The sequence below is a fragment of the Branchiostoma belcheri genome, unplaced genomic scaffold, assembly GCF_001625305.1.
Source record: "Branchiostoma belcheri isolate BF01 breed outbred unplaced genomic scaffold, Haploidv18h27 scaffold162, whole genome shotgun sequence".
NCBI lineage: Eukaryota > Metazoa > Chordata > Leptocardii > Amphioxiformes > Branchiostomatidae > Branchiostoma > Branchiostoma belcheri.
This window is the reverse complement of record NW_017803069.1, coordinates 562,923-582,642: the sequence shown is the minus strand read 5'-3', so window position 1 is coordinate 582,642 and position 19,720 is coordinate 562,923. Positions and strand designations below refer to the sequence as shown.

General features: G+C 40.0%; 1 protein-coding gene and 1 pseudogene across 2 annotated transcripts; one reads left to right on the top strand and one right to left on the bottom strand.

Moving 5' to 3' along the window:
• Positions 1–736: 736 nt before the first annotated feature.
• On the bottom strand, positions 737–7,917 carry LOC109466307 (annotated as a pseudogene).
• A 1,615-nt stretch (positions 7,918–9,532) lies between these two features.
• Positions 9,533–19,183, top strand: LOC109466305 (E3 ubiquitin-protein ligase RNF115-like). 2 transcript variants are annotated; one of them, XM_019764015.1, is made up of 10 exons: positions 9,533–9,670; positions 10,974–11,044; positions 11,532–11,592; positions 12,603–12,778; positions 13,082–13,122; positions 14,133–14,163; positions 15,466–15,541; positions 15,660–15,753; positions 15,959–16,074; positions 17,679–19,183. In XM_019764015.1, the coding sequence occupies exons 1-10, from the start codon at positions 9,584–9,586 to the stop codon at positions 17,760–17,762; spliced, it is 837 nt and encodes a 278-aa protein (XP_019619574.1). In that variant the 5' UTR covers positions 9,533–9,583; the 3' UTR covers positions 17,763–19,183. The 2 variants fall into 2 exon arrangements, with proteins under 2 accessions (XP_019619574.1, XP_019619573.1); XM_019764014.1 differs by having other exon boundaries at positions 13,082–13,146.
• The last annotated feature ends 537 nt before the right edge of the window (positions 19,184–19,720 follow it).

Here is a 19,720-nt window from a genome sequence, read left to right as displayed (position 1 = left end):
CTCCGGTTGCGGCAACCGAATGTTTCAAAATGTTCGGCCATGGTTGGCTGGTGGTTGGCTGGTGTTCGGGAGTAGGTCGGGGCGTGGTTGACAGTGAAAATTGACTCAAATTTCACTCAAATTCGATTCGTATGGAAAGGTAGATATGACCAGACTGCTCCGGTTTGGAAAGTTCTAAATTGTGTGACAGAGGTTTTAACCCGTGTGAAATGATGAATGGTACTCTTCAGTGTAGGAATTCAGGATTAAGGACGTTTCATGCCGGTAGTGTACTTTCCTTACGCTCGGTCGCCTGTACGTGACAAACGCCGGCTTCAGAGCTGCCCCGTACCGACAACAAGCGACTGCACTGCCTCTAGGGTGCCGCACACGTGTGACGCACAAGTTCTATATTTTGCCTTGAGCTGTAAGCAGATATATGTACTTGTTTTGCCACATTATTTCCATTATTTGACCCATGATCTCTAATGCACTTTTATTTCTCTATGCTGATTTTGTTTCAAGTCTGTTATGATTTCAGCATAATTTTGTATGTTTTATTTATTGTCATTATTGCTAAAAGTAATTATCATTATCATAATTATCTTATTTTATGTTTCTGGACTCCAGGAAGAATAGTATGGAATAATGGGGATCTCAGTAAACAGACAAACAAACAAACACTTGACTTAAGAAACTTGTCAATATCCACCCTATACACATAGACATGCATTAAACAACCACAATGAGTAATAAGACCTGAATAAGACCCTTTTATTTTGAGCCTCAAGCAATATAATATCTGAAATGATAACATCTAGCTATGCACATGTATATACAGAATAAGCAATATACATCAAACAAGACCTTGTGAGTTAACTTTTTACAAAATGTTAATATGAAGCGTGGTAACATCTTGGGTTATCGATCTTGAAGATAAACGGTGTTTTTGCAGTCTGAGCAACTTTTGAATAATAGAGAAAATTTGAGTTCTTTTTACATACATGCAACCCATTTTTTCGGAAATGCACTCGACAAGTAAAAGCATTCGTTTCTTGATTACTTTTTTGTGCGTTCATACATGGTTGCATACGAAGCTAATATACTACAGAATAGTACAAACGAAATGTCATTCAGCGATGTCAGAACTTATAAAGGCATATATCCAAGTGTCTCAGAAGTTGCTTTGCTTTCTGTTGTAATTATATGTACATGTCCGTTTGATACATCACAAATATCACACACACAGTCAAAATTAAAGAGTAAAATCAACGAATTTCTTGTCTCTGGAGTAGATATTACTGATAGCAAATGTCCAAGGCCATCCTTACGAGGAAAACACATCACCATGGCACTGTTCTATTCCTGACTATCGTTTGGCACAGGGTCACTTTATGATGCGCTCAAAGCGATTGCGTTGCATCATTTCCTAGTTACATGATACTGTATGAGTAGCTATAGGCTACGTGTTCTGGTGCGGACTACGTGCACGGGGTAAACTTGATATTTCCCAGATGAACACTAACGTCAAGACTGGTTTAAAAACACTTGTAAAGCGTTGATTCTATTGAGGATTTTCACAAAACAGTCCATAGACCTCGCATCACTCGTGAACGCTCAGAAGCGCTATAATTTCAATGGTACAAGTTCAAGGTGACTCCTGTCTGGCGCCCTAGCGACTAAAATAGGAACGGTAGGTATTGGCAGTGACACTGTATATTATTACGATTCAACAACATCAATGCCCGCCATTCTTTCGATCTTTTCTTCGAGGTCGAAGACTGAAATGGTCGATACCATGATTTGCCAGTTGCCTGTAAAGAGGAGGAGGAGTTAAAAAATCCAGATTCTTGTTTAAATATCTGCTCAGAAAATGCACCGACGTTGTGGTGAATTCTAGTTGCCCTGGCCATCTAGAGAGAGTCCTCAACAAATGGTTGATCTCTCTGGCAAATGTATACAGCCTGGCCAATTTGATACAGTCTTTGCAGCCACCGAAACATCTGCTTGAAGATTCTGATATATAATATCTTCTGAGAATATACAAAACCTCGCCCGATTATGGCATAAACATCTGTACGAGTCTTTCCTGCTCCATTTTGTGCCGGAGTTTCTTTTCAAACAGATGGTTGTACACCGGTCTGTCTATGCCCTTCGTGAGATAGAAGTAGTCGTGCGATTCCTGCACGTTGTCGTCGGGAGGGTCGGCTGGGGGTTTGCCGTATCCGTACGTGTCGACTTCATCACAGATGTGCAAGGCGAGGACCAGCATGACTTGCGCGGCGGTAGCCTTGTGACCAGCCCTCTCCAGCCACCTACGGAAGAAGAAATTAGAGGTTCGTATTAAAGTACAACCAGACCCCTCCAAATGACAGAATTTGTATCTTCTGTAACGATAACTGTGTAGAAGATGAAGCATATTTTGTTTTAGAGTGCTCACTATACACAGACATGTACAAATGTTAGTTTCAACTTTAATCACGCTAAAGCTAACAAGGTTGGACTCAAGGCTAATGTACTCACAGTTCGTACACGTAGTTGAGGAAGTCCGGATGTAAAACACGGAGCTGCTGAGGCTTGATGATCACCTTCTGTCCCGTTCTGGAACTGGGAAATGAAACACCTTAGTAAGAAGATTGTAACGTTACAGACGTCGGTGCATATTTTATACCTATATAACTAGTTCGCTGTCCGTCAGCGGAAAGGTATACATGATATACAGTGTCACATACCATCTGTATATCCACTGATGTCACTAGTATACTGTATATACTCCATGTATATGTTACAAGGCGATAGGATCATTATTTAATAGTAGGAAAGTATATATCATATACTATACGTATATCATTTATACATTTCCACTGATAGACCTAACCCGTCCAAGGGATCGATCAAGGGGACGATGGAAAGACTGGGCCTTCTACACAATTTGAATTCAGGGGCTGGGGATCACCAGAAGATCACCAAAACTGACTGGAGGGTCTGTGCCGCGAAAAGAGCCACCTGGCGGGACCTGTCCATGTCTGCAGCCGCCATGCATCAGAACCTGATAAGGCTGCGGATGACTGATTGAGTGATAGACCATACATACGCGTGAAAGGTACAGATTATAAACTTACCCGTGATGGTTATTCTGTGGCTCTTCTTCTATCACTTTGGAGATCAGGTGGTAGTCAGATACCTTTGATGCCAAGTAGATAAAGTATACATCCTGCCGAAATGAAATATACGAGAGAATGTTTATACCGTACTAACGTTGGTGAGTATCAGCATTGTCTTATGAATCTCTTATAGCACTTGAAATGAGTTCCAATACTACCACTCAACATTTACATTTATGAAGCTTTACAACATCTATGGAAGGATTATAACAGGTGACTATCACCTCTTCAAGATGTCAAACCTGAGACAAGACTGTAAGGTTTGAACCACTCACACTGGGAAGGTCCCCTATTGCACGTACCGCATGTTTCTTGATGTTGCCTGTGTCGATTGGTATTTCTGGGTTGTACAGGTATAAGTTTGTCTTCGTCCCCACATCGTCTTCATGACCGTCCGTCCCAGCATCGCCAACTCTGATGTGACAGATATGATAGTTTTGCATTTTCGTATTTAAAAAAAGCATCCCTTAAGAATACATTATGTATGGAATACACTAGTGCATATGGTGTTACGTTACTGTAGTTTACTCATTCATCGTCCAACTTGTACAGGAGCAGTACGCGCTAGATTTAATCCATTCATATACTATGGTTATCTTTCCATGCTAGTACTACTACTAACCTGATAACCAGGTCATGGTCGTCTATATCCTGCCCCCCTGCCGGTTCCTTTCTGTACTACAGAGTCCCCGACAAGCGCACACCGTAGACACGTGGGACGGTCCCGGTTGTCGTGGAAGTTGTTCACCCACGTCCAGTGGTCGGCCTTCGGCAGAGGGTCCAGCGCTTTGTATGCATCTGATTTAAGACATGCAAGGCAAGTTCAGGGTGGCAAAGCAAGAATATCTGTCTGATATTGACATTTACTGCCATTTCGGCATAATTTCATACTTGCAGCGTTTAAAATAGCTCAAAACAAGCTTTGTTAAGCGTCACTTTATTGCCTTGTGCACCGTCCATAAATAGCTAGAACCAGGCTACGACACAAAACAAGCAACTGCTTTCCATCGGCAACATCGCATTTTTCCCCTCACAGATATCACCAGAATGCTATGGGAAAGGATTGATTCAACTTACTACATTACATGAAAAAATTACCAGAAAATTGACCAGTGTTGCCGCCCTGAAATTGCGATGGACGAATGGTAATTATCAAACTGTAACGCAATTTCAAAAAGAGGTCTTTAAAACATATTTCCATTCTATGGCTCAATTATTAATTATCATCACTAGACACTTTATGGATCACTTTAAAATCATCACTTATAATCACTTATCATCGGCATGGGAGTGGACAGGCTTACCGTCCTCGGCCAGCCCCTTGAGTCCGTACGGCATCCGTTCCGCCGACAGCCGCACCCACTCCACCAGATGCTCGCTGGTGAGGAACAGGGGCACGTCCGGATTGTACCGCCGCCGGAACCACGCCGACGAGCTGTTCCGTACCGAGGTTAGGCACCTGGGCACCTGTGGAAGTATCATTATTATCATTATCATTAGTAGTAGTAGTAGTAGTAGTAGAAGTAGTAGTAGTAGAAGTAGTAGTAGTAGTAGTTACTGTAGTAGTAGTAGTAGTAGAAGTAGTAGTAGTAGAAGTAGTAGTAGTAGTAGTAGTAGTAGTAGTAGAAGTAGTAGTAGTAGTAGTAGTAGTAGTAGTAGTAGTAGTAGTAGTAGTAGTAGTAGTAGTAGCAGCAGCTGCGGCAGCAGCAGCAGCAGCAGCAGTAGTAGTAGTAGTAGTAGTAGTAGCAGCAGCAGCAGCAGCAGTAGTAGTAGAGTAGTAGTAGTAGTAGTAGTAGTAGTAGCAGTACAGAAGTACAGACCTGAATACTAGAAAAGTAACATTTGCAAAGCAAATGCAAAATGTTTATCTTCACGTATGGTCTGCTCTGTTAATCCCTACTCAATCAAACACATTCACATATATGGTACAGGAGTCTAAATCCCTCCTACAATGAAATTGCAACATGGTGTAACTCAACACCAGTTACCATGGTGAGAGACAGTCAGATTCAGTTAGGTCAAAGGTCACTGTTTGGAGAAGAAGAAGAAGAAACGTAGCAAAAACTATGTTTTCCTTCGGTAAACATAATAAGTTTACAGTTGCTCGCGGACAGTTGCTGTCAGTAGACTTCTGTGGGATCCCTTGTACATTGATTTTACAACATACTCTTTGTGTTTCTTGTCAAAATTCTTTGCTTTTCTGCTCTCCCCACTATATAGCTACCTCTAACATGATGTTCATTTCTTCAGCTTGACTTACCTCCACCTCCTCCTCTTTGAAGTTTGTTCCTGCAATGTGTCCCCCCTCTCCCCCAATGCCAACATCTCCGTGACGTAACGACATTCCCTCAGACCAGTTGGCGAGTCCGCCGGTTCGCTCAGACGATATCCTGTCATCCAGAGAGGGGAACACCTTGGAAACCTGGTAAGGCAACAACATAATGGGCAGGTTTTTAGGAGAGGTTTGGTCGTCCAGATATGAGGCGTTGACACTAAACATCAACTTTTTTCCATTCTCACCCATGGCATTGAAACGTCTGACCGTTTCCAAAATTATATCCGGTTGCTTTCTATTGAGTAACTGCTTTTAGGCGAAAAAGACGAAAATGTAAAGAAATTAGAAGAGTAGATTATTCGCCATACCATATTCTATGTCATTTGTTCAACCTTCATAACCACGTATATTTCATAATGAAAACAACTTCTTTTTTGCAAAACTTTTTTTAATTCGCACGTTCGCATCAGTTTGGGAGTTTTCAGAGGATGTCATCCATATGATTAAATCAACATGGCCTAAAAACCGTTTGGCGGAATTGGAAGCGTACCTGTTCGGTCGGGGCTAGTCTCACGGCGCGCTTGGCGAGCATGTGTTGTCCCAGCATCTGCAGCAGGTTGAACACCCCCGCCATGACGATCACCATCCATAGGAGGGTCGGGGGGACCAAGTGGGCGATGCGCATGCTCACGTGGGCCGGCTGTCCTCAGCTATGCAGAAAATCAATGTGGATCATCATGCTGAAAGAAAATGCAAGTATGAGCTTTGTTAATCGGCTGATTGAATGAATGACTGAATGAATGAATGACTGACATTTATTGTACATTTATGCTCTTGCAAACTAAGTACAGGTCATGTATATTTGAAGTACAGAAGTTATGAAAAATGAATGAATGAATTTGTATTGCCCTATGTTACACAGCAAAACTATTACATTAGCAAATCACAGTACGTGAATTGTCACTGATAATGCAAACCTTCTAATTGTACGAGCTGTCTGCCCTTGTACTTCTGCGTGTGGCTGTGTTGTGTTCTATCATTCTCTACGTTGGATTATCATTAAAAAAATTTAGTCGTAAAGTTCGAGTGGTGTACGGCTATGCATAGGTCTGCGGCTATACATGGGACTAAAATCATCCACAAAGATGGTTTCTTTTCATTTTTTTCACAAGTTTTAGAAGAAAAAGTGTCAGTTGAAGTAGAGGAAGGGTTGTGGTGACTGCTAGTGCTATGCGCGATCTATATTCCTGGCTGCCGGTTGTTTGCTGTGCTCACAAAGCTGGCGTGCGTTTTTTTCTAGAACAATCAAAGATCCGGGATCGAATGAAAGAGACGAGACACGTTACGTAAATACGTAACAAGGAAACGAAAGTTGTCATGTGAGGTTGGGAGTGGATCTACCGATCAAGATCTAGACCCAGTCAGATTTTACTGCAAAATAAGAGGATATGGTGAAAAAGAGCAAGCCACTTGGGCTGTTCCATTCTACATTCTGGGCGTGTAGCCTTGATGCCTTCTGGGCTTGTGAACCACTATCAAAACCTGTGTGTTGCCAACGACCTTTAAATTCGGTTTATTGTGACTAACTGTATTGACTGCCTTCCATGCAAAATTGAAAATGATTTTTATCATCGACTGGAAGGTTTTATGTTTCCAAATTAAATGTACGTATATCAGTCAGACAGACGATTTGTGTATCGGTAACCCTGCCCAGCTATTACAATACCTACACGTGTCATGTTGACTCTCCCAACACATTGTGAAGTATTGGATTGCTCGTTTATTTATGTACATGTGCGTCGTCGCCTCTACTTGAGGCCATGAGCCATGAGCTACTTGCCAAGAGCCACGAGGCCCTGTGTGGGTACGGATGGTAGAATTTGTCAAAAAGGGAAGAATAATTGGCCATGGGGTCAGTCCATGGGAAGGGTAGTTTGCGCCCCTGAACTGTGCGGGCAAATGAACTAGCACTCTCCCTATTTGGCTAAATTTGACTGGTTTTGAACCCGCGTTGATAGCCTGGGGGAGACTATAAGAGAACCGCAGTGCCCTTACTCCCAACAAAGTTACCTATCTGTTACCCTGGAATCATGCCAACATGATTCATAACCAACATCGGTGCTACTTATCAGTGCATATATCAAGAGAAGTACAACGCACTAGTATCTATACAGTTAGCTAATCATGTCTATATATATAAGCCGTGCATGTATATACGCGATGATGTGTGTAAATGTAATTCAACAAGAAGACAATATACTGTATGTCCCTTCGTCCCAGACACAGTCTGCCACAGACAGAAGGTCAACGATCGAGATGGCATATACATATGTTGTTCAACATCAGTGAATCCTGCCTTGTTGTTATGATCTACATGTATGCAGTTTGGTAGCGATCAATAGAGACTTACCCTTACATATGATGTGATGATGTGTACACATGGCTGACAGACGCCCACTTGAACACTTTTACCTGAAGGCTGAACGGTGACAGGTACCATGTACCAGACAGCCACGTACAGTAGTGACTCTCTGACTGCAAGTTTGTCTGCGCAACGTTTCTCACTGCTACATGGCCGAGATCTTAGCTAGCTCCACGCCCTGAATGTCCCTCTGACGTCTTTACCTCTAAGCTGTTTGGTCTAATTGTGTACTCAGTTGCTCTGCTTGACCGAAATGCCACGCTTCCAGGCTTTCAGGCAAAAGTTCGACCCCGCTGATCTTTACTCTCGAGTTGACTTAGACACAGTCTATTGGAAACAGCTTTCCGAGGATCCAGTGTACATGTAGGTAAATATCAGCTCCTGTTCTGATTGGCTACAGGTGACGTTTCGCAAAACTAACGCCTGGGGTGTTGTGGCAAGGACATTGCTCCCGGATCATGGAACACAAGCTAAGCAAGCACACAAAAAATAACAACAAAATAAAGCCTCCACAGCATACCAAAAACGAGGGGTTTGGAGGGTCTTCAGGGTCTTTGGGAGCTTTTATGTGCTATTTTCTATTGCATATAGACAACATAGCCGGCCTGGTTGAATTACCCCCGTTTTTTTTTAACTGGGCTAATCAGAAAACAGCCGAAGACCACCAAACCCCCAGTTCTATAAGCCTGCTACGGAGGCTAAACAAAATAAATGAAAATTCAAAAATTGTACAAAGAAAAAAAGCAATTCGGGAGCTGAATCCCTCTTGTAAATGCAGCCTTGTCGCAAAGTACATGAGAGTGAAAGAAGTAACTCGAAGCAAACGTGGGAAGGAACTTAATTAGACAACAATAAAATCAATAATCACATTTTGTTGCTCTGTACCGGGTACTACGTCCTGTATTCAGATCTGACGCCTAGTGTGTATCGTCTAACGCTAACGGGTTTGAAGTCGGAAAATTTTTATGATGCTGATGGCCTCAGTTGAACCAAGGAGGTTGAATACAAGCTTTTGGTCTTTACATCCGGCCTAGCATAGCAGCATTGCTTTCACGATCATAGTTAGACAGTCCTCTCAGTTTTCTCAAAAGGCAAGGAAGCAAATCAGTGTTACGTCGGACTTACACGGCTGAAAATGTAAATGTTAGTTTTATTTTTGTCAGTATAACGTAGCGAGAGATACTATAAATGTTTATGAATCTGTCTTAGATTTTCTTGAAATAATTATTAAAAGACTAAGCAGTTCAAGTTTCAAGGACTGCATGAGCAAACTGAATGTCACCTAAAAGTTCTTTTTATTCAGTAAACGTTCTGTAGACAATAGATATTGAAACCAACTTCTCTATAATTTATAAAAGTTGAATTTATCTAACAAAATGTTTATATTATCTAATCTATTCTTAGTTAACGTTATCTGTTCAAATGATGTTTTGTATTATACTAGGCCCACGGTGTAGCAAAAATGTGCAATAAAGGTCGTCATTCGTCATTCATATAATCCAATGCATCTGAATCCAAGGAGCTTTATCTTTATGTGTGCTGATACAATGTACCGACCTCAGATAAGTAGGGCAATGATACTCATTACAATGACCAGAGGGGGTAATACTGAAGTAAACCACACCCTGGGGCTGAGATGTCTCGCCGTTTCTCGTTTCTACATCTCGTTCCCATCCCCCTGTCACGCGAGACTTGAGATAGAAACGTGATTTGGTGACGTCATTCTGACGATAGGAATCCAACATGGCGGAGGCTGCCGTCGACCAGTCTTCGACAGGATCGGTGTATTTTTGCCATCAATGTACACAAGAAGTACAACCTAAGCTACCGGTAAGTCGCCAAAACAGACGCCTATTTTGTTGTCCACAATTTCTATGTTCGTTGGTTGCCGAGAAGTGCTTATATAGTGTCTATTTCGGGGTTGTTTCGACCTTCGTCTGTTGCCTTGGAGCACGGATGGGAAAAATTACACATTCAAACGATGATGTAATTTTATCATTAAGATGCTCTTCCGACGTGTCTCGTCCAGGGTGATTCTGAATATGTATCCAGCCGGGCCTGTGGTTTGATATAAATACGTTAGCTACCCAAATATATGTATACTGTGTATCATCGAATTCTCAAAATCAGGAGGCGAGCTGTGACCGGAAAACAGCGCACCTTGCACCGGACCGAAGATGGCTACCGGAAAACCCCAAATCTGTCATAATGTGCTTGTTTAAGAATTCACAATCGATACTACGCACGTTCAGTCTTATTTCATACCATTACACAGACTATAAGCGTTTGTGTGATCTCTCGAGTTACCATAGACCCTAGGCAAGCTAACTTAAGGTTTTGAATATAATTTACGTAGTACTAAATATTAGTACTTGATGTCCCTGTATTATAATATTTTCTCAAATTGAGATAGCTTGGCTAATAGGTAATGCTCAAACAAATCATTGAAATGAATATTCATATCTAAGCATTTTGTTATGTCATAAAATGTTAAAGTAGTGTTTATGAAAATACATATATGATCCAGTCAATACAAAATGCTATATGTATATGGGCTCAATACAAATCTGAAAGTGAAAGCACTTATGCCAAAAAGCAGTTACTCAAGCAACTGGATATGATTTTGGAAAAGATCATATAACCTGGATGTCTAACCTTCATCGATGAAAGCACTTAATTGTGGTTATATTTGTTATGCAGAACTACTAGTATTGCAGATAACTGATAAGTGTTGTTGTATCACTGTTTCTTTGATAGTTGGTGTGATTTTAGAATATTTTGAGGGCTCTTGTCCTTTTATTCTATTCACCACCCGCCATTCTATTGAATTGTAGTGACCTCCCATTCATTTTAAGTACCCAAGGACATTATACAGTATAATGTCCTTGATGTACCAAACTCAACATGTTGATTTATCCATAGTCTAAGGTATGTAGGTTAATCATTTTGTACCCACGTGCCTGTGAGTGTCAATATGTTTAGTTATAGACCATACAAACGTCATAAATAAAGCTTACTATATAAAAATGATTCCTATTGCCATCTTAAGTATAAGATGGAGACATTTTAGCAATTTGTAGACAGAGGAGGACAATATAAGTTGTCATTCATTTTTTTTCTCCCGTTTTTCTAGGACTACACCTGCCCAAGATGTGACTCAGGGTTCATAGAAGAATTGACAGACAACACTTTTGAGCCATCAGGGTGAGACATATTCAGATTTAGAATCTTGTTTCTTTCCTTTCGTTCAAAAAAAATATTTAAGAAAGAATTTATTGAATGGACAATTATTGTACACAGTCAGTTACCGATAAACAGTCAACAATCAACAAAATAAGTTTCTAAATTAATTGTAAAACAGTCATGATATAAGTTGACAGCAGTAAGAAAATTCATAATAGTATATTAATACACTCCTACAGTACTCATTCAGTCAGAAACTTCCTTCATTCAATCAATTAACATAATTAAAACCTATTCTAGTATTTTATCTGTTAGTACGTATAACATGTAATTGCTATTAGTATTATAGTCCTAGATGACAAAATTTTGTGGTGCATCTATAGATGTAAAATATGATTATGTCTGACACATCTACTAGTCTGGAGACTATCCTTACACTTGAGACACTGTAATGATGTGTACATTCAAAATGAATGACTGTTTATGTCTACATGTTAATTGTGACCAGGGAGGATGATGAAGACGGTCCCAATAACATTGATGTCAACCCAGCAGAGCAGTTTGCAGAGGTAAGAAGGATCTTAAGATTGTTTTCTCATATTAGACACTGGCAACATCCATCTATAAAGCTGTTCAACTAATGATAGAGTTACTGTGCTGGGATCATTTTCCTGCTTTTTTTTTGTTTTCATTTTTGTTTTGTCTTTAAATGTTTTGACTAAGATGGGCCTGGTATAGTTTTTCAGACCACTTAAAGTGTGTTGAAGGATAGAGTTGTAGTTATGGCAGAAATTAGATTATCAAGTGTACCAGAAAAGATCCTCCACCATACTACAAGACAGACTGGTTGATGATTCACGTACTTACATGTGACTTAGTTAGGGCTCTAGCCAGCTCAATTTTTTTTTGTCAGCCCAGGTTCATGATCGGACCACCTGGGGGGAGAACTACACTTGCTCACAATCTAGGGCAAATTTAGGATTTTCAAGCCTTTAAAAACTCAATTTCCCACATTTTGAAAGGCAAACCATGGGGTTGAGGTTGTTTGGTGGTGGTCCTTTAGATGTTTTTATAGTTTAACCAAGACTTTTGTCAATTTTGTCCATCAAGGTTGACTGAATAGTAAAAAAATTTTTCCATTACACACCACACTACTGTTAGTTTCCTGTCCCCTGTATAATGGTATGGTCCAAAAAGTGGTCAGTTATTCTAATAAGACTCAAGAATTACTTATTGATCAATGGCAGTAAACTTAATACAAGTTACTGAATTGCGAACCAATGTACATTTCATTATTTTAAAATCAAGAGGAGGACTCTAAGGCAGGAGTAATTATTGTCCGTCATTGTTCAGCAAATGACACATGTAGGGGATTGGCGAGTTTCTATACCGAGTGGTGCGACAGTACGGGATGTTGAGTTTGTGCAAGTTAATAACCGGCCACTTTTGAGATCAAGGCCTGATAACCAATGGGAAATAGAGCCTTCTGATTGGTCGATGTCTAATCCAGCTATGTACATTGTATATGATAATGATCTATATAAGCTAATCTATATGATATACATTAATAATACTCCAGTTATGGAGTAGGACTTTCCTGGGCCTGGACCCCTCCTTAACGGAGCCTAGTCGAGGCTCTGCGGACAGAGAACGGGACATACGGGACAGGAGAACACGGCTGCCCAGGACACAGCTACGCTTCAGAACAAGACCTGCCTCACACAGGGGCATAGACAGGTCACCAGCACTAGAGAGGTACATGTTTAATATAGATATATTAATAATTGATATTACAGAAATTGACTGCAAAACATTAAAAACATTTTCTGCTCAAGCTAAAATCAAGAGCACCTTTTTTTACAGTCAGCGTAATCATTCATATTTACACAACAATTCAGTTATAAAATTGAAAGGCTTTAAAATCAGATAGAAAATTATAAAAAGTTATAGAAAGTTATAGGGCAATTTCTAGCATTGAAAGAGAGTTACCTGTTCAGTATGTAATGAACTCACCATGGCCTAACCTATGTTGTAACAGACTCTTGTGTTTCCCCACAGTATCATCCAGCAGCTGTTAGGAGGACTGGGAGGGGCTGCAGGTACTGGGCTTTACCCACCAGTCTGTATGTATTCTTTGTCCTGAGTTTCAGCTTTCTGTACTTCTGCTGTCTCTCTCTCTCTGTGCTTTGCCTCGAATTTCTGAACGTTGTCTCTTGTGTGCTGTCAGCTAGCGCTGTGCTTGCATTGTAGCCTCCTTCGCATCTTCACCTTCTTTGAACGTGAGCGTTTATTTTTGGGGGGAGTGCTGAAATACAATTATTTTCACAGCCTAAGCTTTGATGCAGCAGGGGTAGTTTGTTGCTGACGGAGTTTCACTAGCCTGTTTGCCATCTTATTTTTATGCCGGGGCTCTTTTTAGGGAGCGAGTATGGGAGCCCCAGCATAGACTAGAGTTTCGAATGTTGGAGAGGCAAAACTCAAACCATGGCAAAACTCCTTCTGCTGCATTAGATTTAGAGAACCTTATAATTAGCCCATGAAAAACATTGTGTATCAGCAACCCCCCCCCCCAAAAAAAAGACACCAAAGCTCCAAGAAGTCAAGTGCAAAGGAGGCTACTTAGATGGCATGCTGAAAATGACTCCTGTTGTGCCGTCTACTGTCCCTATGTCTTGCACTTCTCTGTTGTGACAAGTGTGTCCTGTGTGTCTAGAGATTAGCTGTCCTTACCATTTATTTGTCACCATTTATTTGTCACTGGTTGCTTGTTTTTATGATAGGCTGGTTCTAGCTACCTGTATTTATGGGTGGTGCAATGTACACAATGTTGATGCATTCAAATAGCTTTCAAAATGTTTTAGGGTTACATGTGTATTTCAAATGCTTCAAGTATGCACAACAGTATGGGAAATACTATTAAATTGTTAATACATACATCTCAGTTTCAAACACCCATCTTTGCATTCATTCCTCTTTGAACTGTCTCCCTGATGATGACTTCTGCTGTGACATTCATGAATGAGCCCATAGCAAAGCTGCCATGTATAGTTTATAGTTCCTCTTTACTTCCAAAATGTAAGAGCATTTTCCTTCTTCTATTTTCTCACAGTTTTACAGTCAGGGACTGGAGGTTTCCCAGCGTAAGTAGTTCACCATTTATTACCTTCGCCAAGAAGGTTATGTTTTCAGGGGCGTTCGTGTATGTGTGTGTGTGTGTGTGTCTGTAAACACGATAACTTGAGAAGGTCTTGATGGATTGTCTTGATATTTGGTAGGTGGGTAGGTCTTGATGAGACCTCAAAATGATTAGATTTTGGGCCACCTGGCGGCTTGTCATGGTACTGCAGCAGAACTTCCGGTTTTGATATCTCATGATCCAGACATGCTAGGGTGACGAAATTTGGATGGTAGATAGCTCTTGTGCTGGGGATAAATTGACATGAGTTTGAGCCCCCTAGTTGCTTGCTCTAGAACTGCAGGGGGGTTTAATGGACAAATGTTTAAAGGGGGATAACTCAAGAACCGATTGATGGATCATCGTGATTTTTGGTATGTAGGTAGCTTGAGTGATGCTTGACATAATGATATTACAATTATGCAAATATGGATGTAATTTGCATAATTAATGAGGAAATTCTATTTATCAGCTGTATTCCATAATAGGAAGTTCAAGCTTGTGACATATGTTATCAAGAATGAGAGAAACACAGGCAGATATTGATTATGCAAATGAAGACTTAATTTGCATAATTAATGAGAAAATGTTATAATTGCATAGTGCACTAGTGGTAACTGCCTGGAATTTTATACTTGGGGTGTTTGAAAGTTAAGTTAAGGTGAACATAATTAAACATAACTTATTCAAATAAGGACCTCATTTGCATAATAAATGAGAAAATATCATCATGGCATTCTTTGTTAAGATAAGACTGTCTTTTGGTGGAGTATATGATCAACAGATATAATTCATGCAATTGAGGATCCTATTTGCATAATTAGGGGGACTAATATATAATTTCTTAATCATAAAAGCTAACATCATTTGGCGAAGGTATGAGATCGTGGAACTCTAGTTACTGATATGAACAGACGATAAACTGGACAGTGAGTGAGTGAGTGAGTGATGAAATAGGTGTTCATGGTGCTATTCAGTAGTACATGTACATTTTGTAGTAGTAGTAGTAGTAGTAGTAATGGTAGTGGTAGTCTAGTGGTAGTGGAAGTAGTGGTAGTTGTGGTAGTAGTAGTAGTAGTAGTGTCTTTGATTATATAGTATATATTGTAAATAGTGGGGTTGTATTGTTAACTCAATGATTGTCAACTTGCAACAATGCAAACTAAGTTTTGGCCCCTTTGTTAGTTATAAGAACTCATATCTTAAAAGTTATATCTTAAAAGCTACTAGTATGTCCAGTTGAAGTTGTTGTTTGTCCCTGTGACAGGGGTTTCTTCAACCTGCATGGTAACCCTGGTGACTATGCGTGGGGTCCAGGAGGCCTGGATGCCATCATCACCCAGGTAAACATCTCATGATTATGAGGAACATCAGGTAACTTTGAAATATCTCTGGTCTACCTTTCCCTGCATCTGTGTTTGTAAAGTCTGACCTGTGATGTAATGTTGCTGCTTGTTTCAGTTACTGAACCAGCTGGATGGAACAGGCCCCCCTCCCGCTGACAAGAAGATGATAGACGCCCTCCCCACAGTAACTATCATCCAGGAACAAGTTGGTAAGTTCTGGCCTATTTCAAACACTTCAAGTATGAAAATGTGCTAAGAAATTGCAGCAGTAAATGTCAATATCAGACAGATTTTCTCATTCAGAGTATTTTCCCTTTTGCCTCTGAAATTACATTCAAAATTTGCATTTAAAACTTAGGTAGAGCTAGCTGAGAATAGTTCACCGCATAATAACCATGTTGCTGTTCCCTACAGATAATGGATTGGAATGTACTGTGTGTAAAGAAGAGTACCACCTGGATGAGAGGATAAGGCAGCTACCCTGTGGCCACTGTTACCATTCAGACTGTATTGTACCATGGCTAGAAATGGTAAGTAACCCTACATATCAGTAGATTTCCAGACGTGGGTAACTTTAATTTCTGATAGTTCCTGACCTGGGCCCGTACAATGAGTCTAAAGCTTATCGATACTTTGCTGAAGGATAGCCGCCCTGTTTCCCTCCACCCAATCTCACCAGAAAGCTGATTCTGGTATCTGAGAGCAGAATACAGACCATTGCAGCGATCTGCCAGGGGGGACACCGCAAATGAAAGCCGCGTTCAACTTCCAGGTTCTATTTGAATTGAAATGTACACTATATGACATCCAGTAGATTTCTAGCGGGGACCAATCATAGGGCTGCTGACGCGTCACCGACTAGCGGCTATTAGCACCTTGTTTCATGTAAATGCCATGAACTCAACCAGAGCGCGTATATTATTTCTTGTTTACATCAGTACTAAGTACTAGTACTTCCACAATCACTTAGTAAAGTCATACCTTAGTAAAATCTACTTTGATGAACGAATCAAAACGGGACTGTAGACATTAAGTTTTACACATTCAAATGTGGCTGCACTAGCACTAATGGAGCGAGCGACCACTACGTACGGGAAGGAACGGATCTTAGCGAAGCCGAGATTTGTGAACCAAACCCAACCCATCGAAGACGGGCCGCCAAACATAAAAATGGAGGGAAATGACAGACAACAAGCCAACAAAGACAACATCACCAGACCAACAAACTTGGAAAACACCACTTCAAGCGCTAACGCTGTAAGAACTGTGGAACCTCAAACTAGTATGTTTGCGTCAGCAGAAAGGCTGTCGAAGTAACCACTACATGAAAAACTGCGGCGAAAAAGTAACATGGGTTCGTCCCAAATCTAGACGCAAGTGAGCTACAAAAGTAATAGAACCTATGCATCTTGCTTGTTGCTGTCAACTTACCCGTTAAAGATTGAACCGATACATGTACGTACTATAACTTGCCATACCCGGCCAAAGACGACTACATTACTGTTACTCTTTATTTTGTGCTGTATAATGTATATGCGTTACATTATCTATCATTGTCATTTCTGTGAATTCCTTAAAACATCTACTGTTAGTTTGTGTAACATTGCGTAGTGATACAATCTGCGTAAAAAAGTGGGCTTCATTACGTGTTATCTGCTAAGTCGTGTTGGTATTGAAAACTGTTTTATTCTGCCGTTCTTCTACAAACAGCCAGCAGAATTATGAAGATACTCGTTCTCAATACACATGCTGCAAACTAAAGTAATGGCAGTCCTACGAAAATTCTGTTTGTAATGTATAAGCGCTTTATGTCGACGTACAATGGGTGTGAAATACATGTTTTCGCCCATCGTGTGCCACCGGCTCGGTGGTAATTGGCTACTTTACAAGTGAAAGAACCGCGTCCGTGGGCCTTGATAAATTATTCAGCAGCCCTCTGATTGGTCCCCGCTAGAAATTTACTGGATGTCATTCAGTGACGAGCCCCCCCCCCCCTGTGACGTAAGCAGTTCATGCATATATGCGATCCGTGAAAGGTAAACTGGTCTATTGCCTTGCCTCCAAGGAACATACGAAACAGTAGTCTACATTTGTAGTTCTTCTCAAGCAAACAATTCTTCCTTCTTTCTCACAGCACAACACGTGCCCTGTTTGCAGAAAAAGCTTGGATGGGAGTCGAACGGACATGGACATGGACAACAGCCTAGACCCCAGATAATCAACAAGTCAGCAAAAGTCTATGTTTGACTAACGGGTAGTCTTTATTAACGCAGATAGCTTACACGTACCCTATACAGTCCACTCAGTCTACCCAAAGAAAAAAAGATTGACAAAATCCACCAGGATTTTTATAAACTTCAAAAATCTTTTTTTGTTTTCTGTTGAACTTTGTCTGCTGTATAACATAGCCTGGAATGATTGATATGTATGAATATGATATTTCTATTGGTGAAGTTGATAAGGGGGGTATATGGGAAGACTCGTCGAACAATAAAAAATCAGGTATAAATGTGTGTATAGATATCATCACATCTGTGTTTCTTGTTAGCTTGGACCAATGTCGGTAGCTTTTTCAAATCATTTGTCCTTTTTACTACGATTCTGCTTTGCGTTCACTTGTATAAAAGGAGTCTTCCACAATTAAGTTGTGGACTTTTTCATTCAAACAATCATCTCTTATCTAGTGTTACATGACTGATATATAATGTAATCTTACTGCCAATCAACGTTCAATACGTGTACACAATTCTGTGTGCATAATAAGGCTGCTGAACTAGAACGATCACCCTCAGTACTACTCTACTCTATCAATAAAAAAAATATGATCTTTGATGAACATGGAACTAATTCTGACACTCTTAAGAATAAACAACAGCATAACAGTATGTACATATCAATTTTGAAACAACTCCAGAGTTTTTCTGGAGAGGACGAGTGACGAAACAGTTTCATTTTCCAACTTTGCCGGACATTCTGATACAATTCAAAATGTTTTTTATGTGTGCTGAAGAATGTTTCCCTGCCTTCTTTCCTTTCCTTAAAAAACTTTAAAGTCATCAGTAGACTCAGTACTTCAGAAGTCATAACTTTGTTAGTCTTATCAGTGACTACAATGCGAGCCAAGAAAAAGAATTCCACGTGAAAGAAGAAATTTACACTATTTGATGTTTTGCTAAGTGTGAGTTAAGCTATATTTATATCAAGGTACATCCCAATGCTGATTTTGTAAGAGAATAGATTCCAATTGAAGCATTTCGTTGTCGAAATAGTAAGATGTAGACCTTGGAAATGGCCATGCAGCATCAACTTTTTATCTGGTCAAGAAGAAGATGACTTTATTCCCCGTAAAGCTAACAGCTTATCAGAATGCAGAGAAGTTACTTCAGTTTGTTGCTGGTTTGGGAAGAAGTGTACAGCTCTGGCTGGAGTGTTATTGTCTTGAAAATGACTGCAGCAACTTTCCCATCATAGTCATCACAGGTACATGTAGTGTTAGGGCAAATTCGGATGTTTCTGGTCTAGTAGCACTTTTATGTTGTATCATATTCTGAATTGTAAAAGGGCAATGGGGGCTAGTCAAAAGAACTGCTGTTATCTGAAATCTTGTCAGGACTATAGAATTAAAAAAATCTTCATGAACACTTGTCTCTTTTTGCAGTTTTTTAAAATTAGAATGCGTTTTGGCCATGTTGATTTTTTTATTTTGTAAGTATTCTGAATAAGAATGACAGTCTCATAGTAATACACATTTAAGATGACGAAAGACAAAAAGGGGCAAATGATTGGTGTTATAACATGCAATGGTGTTATAATGTACCCATATTTAAATATAAAGACAAATCATTCAGAGTCTTTGGCATAACATTGATTTTATTACCATTTAGAACATGGCACGGTAATTCCTGAGAACAGTTCATATCGCTGTATCCAAAATCAACTGGTGGCTGTGAACAGAACTTCAAAGCAAATAAAGATTTAATCAAACTTTCATGTACAACTTAATGGATACAGAAACAAAGTTTGACTCATATTTACATAAATTCTTAATCCTCTGCGGGATTGGTTAAACATTTACAGTCATGTAGTAACAAAAATAAAAACTTGCTTTACAACTTTTTCTTCACAAATTATGCAAACCCTGTCTGTGGTCTTCAGCTCAATAACTGTACAGCATAG

What these genes read in the sequence shown, in the direction of transcription:
- LOC109466305 (XM_019764014.1), top strand. Translation starts at nt 9,584, where the DNA reads ATGGCGGAGGCTGCCGTCGACCAGTCTTCGACAGGATCGGTGTATTTT. An exon ending in AACACTTTTGAGCCATCAGG is followed by an intron (nt 11,045 to 11,531) that starts GTGAGACATATT and finishes AATTGTGACCAG; the next exon opens with GGAGGATGATGAAGACGGTC. An exon ending in TGGATGCCATCATCACCCAG is followed by an intron (nt 15,542 to 15,659) that starts GTAAACATCTCA and finishes TGCTTGTTTCAG; the next exon opens with TTACTGAACCAGCTGGATGG.